Source organism: Pan troglodytes, chromosome 7 (assembly GCF_028858775.2).
Source record: "Pan troglodytes isolate AG18354 chromosome 7, NHGRI_mPanTro3-v2.0_pri, whole genome shotgun sequence".
Classification (NCBI taxonomy): Eukaryota; Metazoa; Chordata; class Mammalia; order Primates; family Hominidae; genus Pan; species Pan troglodytes.
In genome coordinates, this window is record NC_072405.2 from 143,672,797 (window position 1) to 143,683,215 (window position 10,419).

At 43.9% G+C, this 10,419-nt stretch overlaps 1 protein-coding gene across 1 annotated transcript; it reads left to right on the forward strand.

Annotated features, from left to right (window-relative positions):
* The first annotated feature begins 381 nt into the window (after window positions 1-381).
* On the forward strand, window positions 382-1,593 carry LOC736383 (hsc70-interacting protein-like). Its single transcript, XM_054657034.2, has one exon. The coding sequence runs from the start codon at window positions 451-453 to the stop codon at window positions 1,558-1,560; it is 1,110 nt and encodes a 369-aa protein (XP_054513009.2). The 5' UTR covers window positions 382-450; the 3' UTR covers window positions 1,561-1,593.
* The last annotated feature ends 8,826 nt before the right edge of the window (window positions 1,594-10,419 follow it).

A 10,419-nucleotide genomic window follows, 5' to 3' on the forward strand; every position in this document is an offset into this window, starting at 1 on the left:
AGAGTCTGACAAGAATTTTGTTTAGAGGGTCCGGGCGTTGAGCTCTGCTCAGTGCATGCAGCCACACAATATGCTTTTGGACGTGGCTTCCTAGAGGGGATGTTATGTTCCACCTCCTTGAAGGCGCCCATTTCTGGGGTTGCCCCTTCCAGGGAGCTGGTTCCTAGTTAAGAATATGAGAATGTATGCAAAGGGAGGCAGGCAACAGCACGAACAGCCACACTTCTAGAAGATTCTAGGGAGCGCGCAGGAGCAGCGCAGAGGGAGTAGGAATGAACAGGCGGAGGACCCGGGGTCACGAGACCGTTGGGTGGGAGGAGCCAGCAGCCAGGGAGGTTCCAGTCTGTTCTGCCTCGCGGCAGCCGCCCTCTTCTGCGTGGTCATGCCAAGCCAGCGCCTGGGCCTGGAACCGGGCCGCAGCCCCCCAGCTTCGCCCACCACCTCCCTACCATGGACCCCTGCAAAGTGAACGAGCTTCGGGCCTTTGTGAAAATGTGTAAGCAGGATCCGAGCATTCTGCACACCGAGGAAATGCGCTTCCTGAGGGAGTGGGTGGAGAGCATGGGAGTTAAAGTACCACCTGCTACTCAGAAAGCTAAATCAGAAGAAAATACCGAGGAAGAAAAACCTGATAGTAAGAAGGTGGAGGAAGACTTAAAGGCAGACGAACCATCAAGTGAGGAAAGTGATCTAGAAATTGATAAAGAAGATGTGATTGAACCAGACACTGATGCTCCTCAAGAAATGGGAGATGAAAATGCGGAGATAACGGAGGAGATGATGGATCAGGCAAATGATAAAACAGTGGCTGCTATTGAAGCCCTAAATGATGGTGAACTCCAGAAAGCCATTGAGTTATTGACAGACGCCATCAAGCTGAATCCTCACTTGGCCATTTTGTATGCCAAGAGGGCCAGTGTCTTCGTCAAATTACAGAAGCCAAATGCTGCCACCCAAGACTGTGACAGAGCCATTGAAATAAATCCTGATTCAGCTCAGCCTCACAAGTGGCGAGGGAAAGCACACAGACTTCTAGGCTACTGGGGAGAAGCAGCCCATGATCTTGCCCTTGCCTGTAAATTGGATTATGATGAAGATGCTAGTGCAATGCTGAAAGAAGTTCAACATAGGGCACAGAAAACTGCAGAACATTGGAGAAAGTATGAGCGAAAACATGAAGAGCGAGAGATCAAAGAAAGAGTAGAACGAGTTAAGAAGGCTCGAGAAGAGCATGAGAGAGCCCAGAGGGAGGAAGAAGCCAGACGACAGTCAGGAGCTCAGTATGGCTCTTTTCCAGGTGGCTTTCCTGGGGGAATGCCTGGTAATTTTCCCAGAGGAATGCCTGGAATGGGAGGGGGCATGTCTGGAATGGCTGGAATGCCTGGATTCAATGAAATTCTTAGTGATCCAGAGGTTCTTGCAGCCATGCAGGATCCAGAAGTTATGGTGGCCTTCCAGGATGTGGCTCAGAACTCAGCAAATGTGTCAAAATACCAGAGCAACCCAAAGGTTATGAATCTCATCAGTAAATTGTCAGCCAAATTTGGAGGTCAAGCGTAATGCCCTTCTGATAAATAAAGCCCTTGCTGAAGGAAAAGCAACCTAGATCACCTTATGGATGTCACAATAATACAAACCAATGTACCTTCTCATCAAGAGAGCTGGGGTGCTTTAAAGATAATCCCTACCCCTCTCCCCCAAATACAGCTGAAGCATTTTACAGTTTGCCATTAGGTTTGCCATTAGGGTATTCATTCAGATAATGTTTTCCTACTAGGAATTACAAACTTTAAACGCTTTTTAAAACAAATGTAAAGGGTCTGTTAATTCTTATATTTTTCTTTACTCATCATTTTGGATTTTTTTTCTTTGAATTATTGGGCAGGGAATATACTTATGTATGGAAGATTACTGCTCTAATTTGAGTGAAAGTTATTAGCGCGAGGCAAACATAACTCATTTGAGGATAAAAAAAAAGAAGAATTTTGTTTAAAGAGTTATTCTCCCTCACTTGTGGGCCAGTTTGGTGGGATATAAGTCAGGATGGGATACACAGCCCTGGATGAGCTGTCGGTGTTTGGCCAAAGCCAGGCCCTTTACACTATCTTACCAGACTTTGAATCTCTGGCAGAAATATATGAGATGGAGGAATGAACAGAGGTCATTTGCTCCAGTGATTGGCCCCATGGTCATATGAATACAGCCCCCAAAGATATCCATGTTTCTAATCCCTGGAACCTGTAAATATGTTACTTTACATGGCAAAAAGCCGGGCGCAGTGGCTCATGCCTGTAATCCCAGCACTTTGGGAGACTGAGGTGGGTGGATCATGAGGTCAGGTGTTTGGGACCAGCCTGACCAACATGGTGAAACCCCGTCTCTACCAAAAATACAAAAATTAGTCAGGCGTGGTGGTCCACACCTGTAATCCCAGCTATTCAGGAGGTTGAAGCAGGAGAATCACCTGAACCTCGGAGGCAGAGGTTGTAGTGAGCCAAGATCATACCACTGCGCTACAGCCTGGGTGACAGAGCGAGACTCCATCTCAAAAAAATAAATAAATAAATAAAAATAAATAAACAGCAAAAAATTTTTGCAGATGTTATTAGGTTAAGATTTGAGGTGATGTATTAGTCCATTTGGGCTGCTATAACAAAATACCTGATACCAGGTAACTGATAAACAGCATAAATGTATTTCTCACAGTTCTGGAGGCTGGAAAGTCCAAGATCAAGGCTCCAGCAGATTCAGTGTCTGGAGAGGGTCTGCTTTCTGATTCATAGATGGCAACTTCTAGCTGTCTCCTCACATGGTGTAAGGAGCAAACAGGTTGCTCAAGCCTCTTTTATGAATCCCATCCATGAAGATGGAGCCCTCATGATCTAATCACCTCCCAGAGGCTGCACCTCTTACTACCACCACTGTACGGAGTAGGTTTCAACACATGGGTTTTGGGGGAACAAAATCATTCAGACTATAGCAGTTGAGGAAATTATATGGATTGACCTGGTAGACTAATATAATTACAAGGGTCCTTAGGAGAGGGAGGCAGGAGGATCACAGTCAGAACTAGAAGAAGGTGATGTGATGATGGAAGCAAGGGCGAAAAGGGCATTTGATATGGGGGCCATGAGCCAAAGAATGTGGCAACCTCTAGAAGCTGGAAAAGGCAGAAAATAGATTCTCCCCTGGAGCCCTCAAAAGGAAAGCAAACCTGCTGACATCTGGATTTTAGACTTCAGACCTGAAGAATTATCGGTGAACAAATTTGTGTTACTTCAAGCCACCAAATTTGCAGTAATTATTACAACAGCAAGGGGAATCTAATGTAGGCCCTGATGAGACATCGGCACTGAAGCCCTGGAGCTCCTGATTCCAGCCTTTTCCTGAGCCTGCCTGTCCGGCCTTCTCTTTGATTCTGCAAGATTCCTGATATTGCATTTTGCCCATGCTCCACTGAAGAGCCGCTCTACTGTGCTTTCCCCAGTGGAGCATGTTCTCCACCCTGTGTGGTGCTGTTTGCTCCACATGGTTGCTCCTTTGGTTGTTTATTTCACATTTAGGTTGGCAGTTCTGACTCATAATAGCTGATAAGGCATGGTTGATGATGTTTGTTTGGACTTGTTGCAAACACTCAGAAGAAGAATATTATGCTGGATGTAACAAATGCAAGTTTTCAGGTTCCTTAAGCTGCCTTTAAGAAAATGTTAGAGAAAATACAGGAGAAAGATGAGCAGAGTCTGGAATCCTCCTGAGAAAGTTGGCCACAGTTGTATGCATCATGGTAGTTCATAGATCATAGAGGCCACCCCATTTATGACTTCAGGGTTGGAAGAGAGCAGAACGTGTGTGATACAGAGAGCTCATGCAAAGACCGCTCCCTTTAGCTTTGATTTTGTTACTGCTTTCATTTCCATGAAAGCATTCTTAGTGCTAATGGTCTGAGCCTTCAGTTATTTATTTAACTCGGATATCTCTGGAAATCATGTTTTCCTGTCTTCACCCATCACCATCTTCATTTTGTTGTTGTTGTTCTGTTGTTGTTGAGGCAGTCTTGCTCTGTCACCCAGGATGGAGTGCAGTAGTGCAATTACAGCTCACTAGAGCCTCCACCTCCTAGTCTCAAGTGATCCTCCCACCTCAGCCTCCTGAGTAGCTAGGACTACAGGCATGTGCCACCATGCCTGGCTAATTTTAATTTTTTTTTTTTTTTTTTTTTTGTAGAGATGGGGTCTTCCTATGTTGCCTAGGCTGGTATCAAACTCCTGGGCTCAAGCAATCCTCCCACTTCAGCCTCCCAAAGTGCTAGGAATACAACAGGCATGAGCCACCACACCCAGCCATCTTTACATTTTACCTGTACCCTTCTCTGTTGGCCTCCAGACTCTTCTCCTCTGGAACAGGAGTGATCTAAAAAGCTAGGCTGCTGAACATTAACTCTCCCCTGCTTTACATTCATGAAAGCTTTTTATTGATCTCAGGCTAAACGTTCAGCCTTTAAGCATGACTGACCAGGCCTTCCCAGGTCCATCCATGCCCTTTCCCACAATGGGCCCATGACATCCCCTCTTATTCCAGCCACGTGAGATGTCTCTAGCTCCTGATCCACTTTGGATTTCCTGTCCTCCAACCCTTTCCTCTGCCCACCATGCCAAGCCCATGAAGATGATAGAGAGCAATGGTTACATGGGCACGCGTTAATGGTCATAATCCCAGTTCTTCCATCTCCTAGCAGTGTAGTCTTGGACACATGACTTAACCTCACTGGGCCTTTGTTTCATCATTGCTCTGATGAGGAAAATAATATACCTCCTTCTTAAGGGCAGGGGTAAGTTTAAATGAATTTTTATAGGTAGGGCTTAGAACAGTGCCTGGTATGTGTTATATGATATTCTAGTTGCTATCTCATTTCTTTAGCTAAGAAAATATTTTCCGGTATTTCAAAACTCCATTCAAATGTTAATTCTTCCATGGAAACTTCTTTGAATTCTGCTATTTCACCTTCTGTTCTGCCAATGTTTGCTTCATATATCTAGAATCGCTCATGTTTGGTACACAAATATTTATAATTGTTATGTCTTACTGCTGAATTGACCCCATTATCACTATATAATGTCTTTCTTTTTTTCTCCTGTGTCAGTATTTGATTTAATGTCTGTTTTGTCTGATATTAGTAAACTATCCCTACTCTCTTTGGGTTACAATTTGCATAAAATATATTTCTCTATCCTTTTACTTTCAGCCTATGTGTGTCCTTAAGAGCTTAAGTGAGTCTCTGATAGGCAGCATATTATTAGATCCTATTCTAAAAATATCTGTTCAGTTCATCTATGTCTTTTGGTTAGGGAGTTTAATCTATGTGGAACCTTCTTTAACCATCCCTTTCACTGTGAGAGCTCTTGGTGCCCTCAGAGCCTGCACATCTCCCAGCATGGCACTTGAGCTACTAGACTGTTGTATTTGTTTAATCTCAATATTTCATTTAAGTCTGTGGCTCTTTGAGAACGGGAATTTTGCCATTTCTCCAGCCACTTAGTATAGTGCCTGGCATTTAGCAGCCACTCCATGCATTTTATTAAACAAACACTATAGATGAGAATAATAGTAGCTAATATTTATTGAACACTTGGACTAGGTGCAGTGTGCAGCTCTTTACTTACATTATTTCTTTCAATTCTTACCACAAACTTACAAAATACAGACTATGATTATCTCTATTTTACACATAAGGAAACTCAAGTTCAAAGGAGTAAAGGGAATTTTGAAATTTACCCAAATGGAAAATAGCAGACCAGGATTCAAGTCCAGGTCAGCCAATTCCAAGCCTGAGTTTTTAACCCACCTCACCTTTGCATCAGTTAGCATTAGGGGTTGCTGCATGTAACAGAAAACCCCAAGTTGTAGTTTCCTAGACAGGAGGAAAGTTATTTCTCTCTTATGCAAATGAAGCCCAAAGGAATGCAGCCCAGGCTGGCCTGGCCACACAGCAGTTTCACCAGGAGCCCAAGTTTCTGTTTTCTGTGTGCCTCCCTCAGTATATAGCTTCTGTCTTCGAGGTGTCATGGCCCAAGATGGCCTATATAGCTTATATAGCTCCAGTGAAACATGTATTAGGCACTGTTCTAAGCCCTACTGATAACATCCACATTCCACATCAACGACAGGGTGGGGCAGGTCAGAAGGGGCACTCTTTCCCTTCAAGGTAAATTGCTGGAAGTTTTATGCACAATTTTTATTGCTGTATAAGAAATTACCAAAACCTAACAACTTAACATGCCTGTATTACATCAGGTTCTGTGAGTTAGGAGTCTAGGCATGGCCTAGCTGGGCTCTCTACTTCAGGTTCTCATGAAGCTGAAATCCAGGTGACTTTGGCTATGTTCTCATCAGAGGCTCAACTGGGGAAGCGCCTAGCATAATAGACTAGTAAGAAATCCACTCCTTTAAAACAGCAAGGATGCAAGCTTTTGCCTATCATACTAAGTTTACATTTATGTATGCCTGCTGCATTAGCACATCTCAACACACCTATTCTGTCTTTGGCATCCTTAATTTTTGTAGAGGCTGTCTCGTCAGTTATAGTCAATATTTTTCTGGGCAATAACACAAAAACCAGGATGTTTCTTCAGTATATTCTTCTTCACAGACTTGTTCTGGCATCAGGTTTTTATTGGAAATGGCCTTGGCAAACTCATCAATTAATTTCTCTGTTGCTTCATCATCAGCAGATGCTTTATCATTACAAATCATTAAAAATTTAATGTCATGTCTTTTCTCCAAATTCTGCAACCATCTTGTTGAATTATCACAGTTTCCTTCGATTTGCAGTTCACTGGGGTTGATGTTTGCTTGTTTCACGATCACCATACTATTAAGTGGCATGTGTTCACTGCAATGCTGAGAGATCCACTTTTTTCAAAACATAACTGAGACCTTCATTTTCAGCTTGATGCTAAAAATTTAGTGTTTTTCTATTTTTTTAATGTATGTTCATCATTTTCAGCATAGAACTTTAACGACTTATCATCCTGTTTCTTCAGGTTCTATATGGTGGACATTGCAACACTACAGTCTTCTATAAGACATTTCACACTTACACCATTTTCTCAAACAGCTTTGACTTTCTGTGCTATAAGCATAAATGCTTTCTCTTTTTCTTATCATTCTTATCCATAGGGGTATCTGGAGGCCTTGCTGACATTTTCATCAATGTCTTTACACTACAGAGCAGAAAATAAGCAAATAAACCATGAGTAATGCATGATGGTCTTGGCCCCATGTGGGGCATCATGGAGAATCTGCTGCTGGTGCCTCCAGCCTGCACACATGTCAGGTAATTATCCTTTGTGTGCTTGCTTACATGAGAAAATCTGGGCATACTCAGAAAAGATACATCATGGCTAAACAGGGCTGGGAGGATCTTTTTTCCCTTGGGGACACTGAAGAAACTATGTGTTGTGTGTCTGAGTTTTGACTGTGACCCATCATATGAGGTCAAGTGTAGCATTTTTCATTTGTGGCATCATATTGACACTCAAAATGTTTTGGATTTTGGAGCATTTCCAATTTTGGATTTTCAGGTTAGGGATGTTCAACCTGTATAACAGCAACAACAAAGATGCATTAGGTTAAAAAAATAGGGCAGAGAACTGTATGTACAAAATGACCTCAATCATGTAAAACATATGTGCAATAAAAATAATATGAAAGATAAATTACAAAAATAATTACAATGTTTGTATTTGGCTGATGAGATTCCAGGTGCATTTTCTTCCTTCTTTGCATATTTTTATGTTTCCTATATTTTACATAATTGGCAAGGATTACTTCTTGTGTCATAAAAATGGAGGAGAAAGACAGACATCCACTTGCACTGACGGGGAACTGCATGAGTGGGACATGGTTGCAGTGGCAGCTGGCTTCAGGGCTCCCTCTGTCAAGCTGAAAAATGAGCATTCCTCCCAGAAAACCATCACCTAGCAAGGGGGGAGGGTCTCTGAGCCCATTAGGCTAGAGTTACTCTTCCCATTGCATCCAAAATGATCAGAAGTGGAAGAGTTGTTTTGAGGCTGGGGCAGGATGATATGCAATCCATCAGGGCCCATATGATGCTCACCCATAGGCAACAGCAACCTAGGAAAAATTCTCTGCATCCTGCCTGCAGCTGATGCTGTCAATGTCCTGTCTAGATGCCCTCAGCGGCCTGTTGCTTCCTTCCCAAAGCACCTGCATGTATGTCTGAGCAGAAGCTTGCTCATCCTGTGCAGAGAGCAGACCAGAGGAGCCCTGGAGTCCAGGAGCAGCCCGTAGACAATGACAGATAGGATTTGGTGGATACACGTCCAGCTCTTTCACCCACCAGTGCTGAGTCAAGCTCTCTGCTCTCTCCCAGAGACACCCAATAGGACTGAGCCATGGTGCTCACAGTTGTGACTGCTCGTTGGTGCATTCTGCATTGCGTTCTCTTCCCTGCCTCACTTTCTTGCTCCTGGTGCTTCCTGAGATCATTTCCTGAGTAAACTATGTCCACATATCCCTGTGTTAGAGTCTGATTCTTGGGTAGCTCAACCTAAGATTTGACACCTCTCGCTGGCTCTGCTGCAGCCTCGTAAACATTCTTAGCTCCTCATATATCTTACCCCAGGGACACAGGAAAGGCAACTGTCAGCATAGGACATAGAGGTGGAGAGAACGCCAGAAATAGGCTAATGATGAACACTGAGTTCATTCAAATGTTGAAGTAGTTCAAAACAAACGTGAGACTCATGGCTCGGAAACAGACTGCAAGTAATTTTAAAAATCACTAATAAAAAGTACAATAACTAGGTGATGGAAACAGAGGAATATTATAAACATAGGTAGGGGCACAGGCTTTCTCATTTTACGTAGTGGGAACTTAATGCCACTGCTTGACATTGGAGCATGTAGCCAAAATCAAGAAAAGAAAAAAGAAATGCAACCTCAATGTTTTTCCTATTGACATATATTTTTAGTAGAAAAAATATTCAGAAAATAGCATCTTTTGCTGTACAAATTTTTATCAAGTTCCGCATTCTCTTGAATTTCATTGGTATTTCCTTTTCTTCATTTTAATTTAAAATTTGAAGGGATACTCTAGTGATCTAGAGTATCTCATTTTTGTCAAAGTACTTCTATTATTAATTCAACGCCTATGTATTCGGCACCTGCTCTGTGCCGTGTGCTGTTCTAGATGCTGGAGATGCCTCAGGGAAGAAGGCAGACAGCCGTTCTCTCCCCAGGCACTCTTGCTGTGGGGTCTCCAGGGTAGGAAAGACTTGCGGTCCATTCATAAACTGTATGTGATGATGTTTACCAAATAACAACAGTTTTTCTTCCGGGTGGTGGGATTTTGGATGACCTTTTACCATCTCTTTCTTCTTTACAGTATTGCTTGAACTTAAAAGAAAAATCATACATAAGTTTCACAAAAACACCAGCCGGGCATGGTGGCTCACGCCCAGCACTTTGGGAGGCCGAGGTGGGTGGATCACTTGAGGTCAGGAGTTCAACAGCAGCCTGGCCAACATGGTGAAACCCTCTCTCTACTAAAAACACAAAAATTAGCCAGGTGGGGTGCTGCACACCTGTAGTTCCAGCTACCCGGGAGGTTGAGGCAGGAGAATCACTTGAGCTTGGGAGGTGGAGGTTGCCGTGAGCCCAGATTGCACCGCTGCACGTCAGCCTGGGTGACAAAGTGAGACTCTGTCTCAAAAAAAAAAAAAAAAAATTTTACAAAAACACAGAACTGCCTTTTTGTTTGTTTGTTTGACAATTCTTGGTCTCCAGATTTTCAAAGACCTCAGCCTGACACACAAGGCACTGGTGTCTGGGAACTGATGAGAGGATGTCAGCCCCTTGTCCCAGCACACAGCTGCGGGCCCCCTATGTTGCTGGAATAGAACCATAGAGGCAGGGCCCAGTGCGTTCCCCAGTGTTCCCCTCCCTGGGAGAGCCCCCTTCCTTCTGGAGATGCCTCTCCTGCATTCCTCACTGACTCGTAAAGTGTCCCCCTGCCCCTCCCCTTGGCCAGGTACCCACCACATCAATGTCTTTCTGTATCTGGAACCCTTAATGCTCACTGCTGGTTTCAGCCTGTCTGCTTCCTTGCAGTGTCTCGCTTGCCTAGAGAGGGCAGATTGACCATGACATTTGCATAAGAAGGACACGTGGACTGGGCGGTCCAGAGAAGCCCAATCCTCCAGCACTGGGGTGGTCTATGGTCTCTTGAGCAATGGGGTTGTGGAGAGGGCCCAGCTTTAGTCGGAGGGGCTTCTATCTGGTCCCAGGCTTGCCTAACCTCCCCACATCTTGGGGCTCCTGTTCTGAGGACTGTGAGGGCTGAAAGTGAACTTTAAAGTTACCCTTGTTTTGAGTTATGACCTGGCTAATGTCATCCCT

Coding starts and splice junctions, on each gene's coding strand:
- LOC736383 (XM_054657034.2), top strand. CDS start 451: ATGGACCCCTGCAAAGTGAACGAGCTTCGGGCCTTTGTGAAAATGTGT.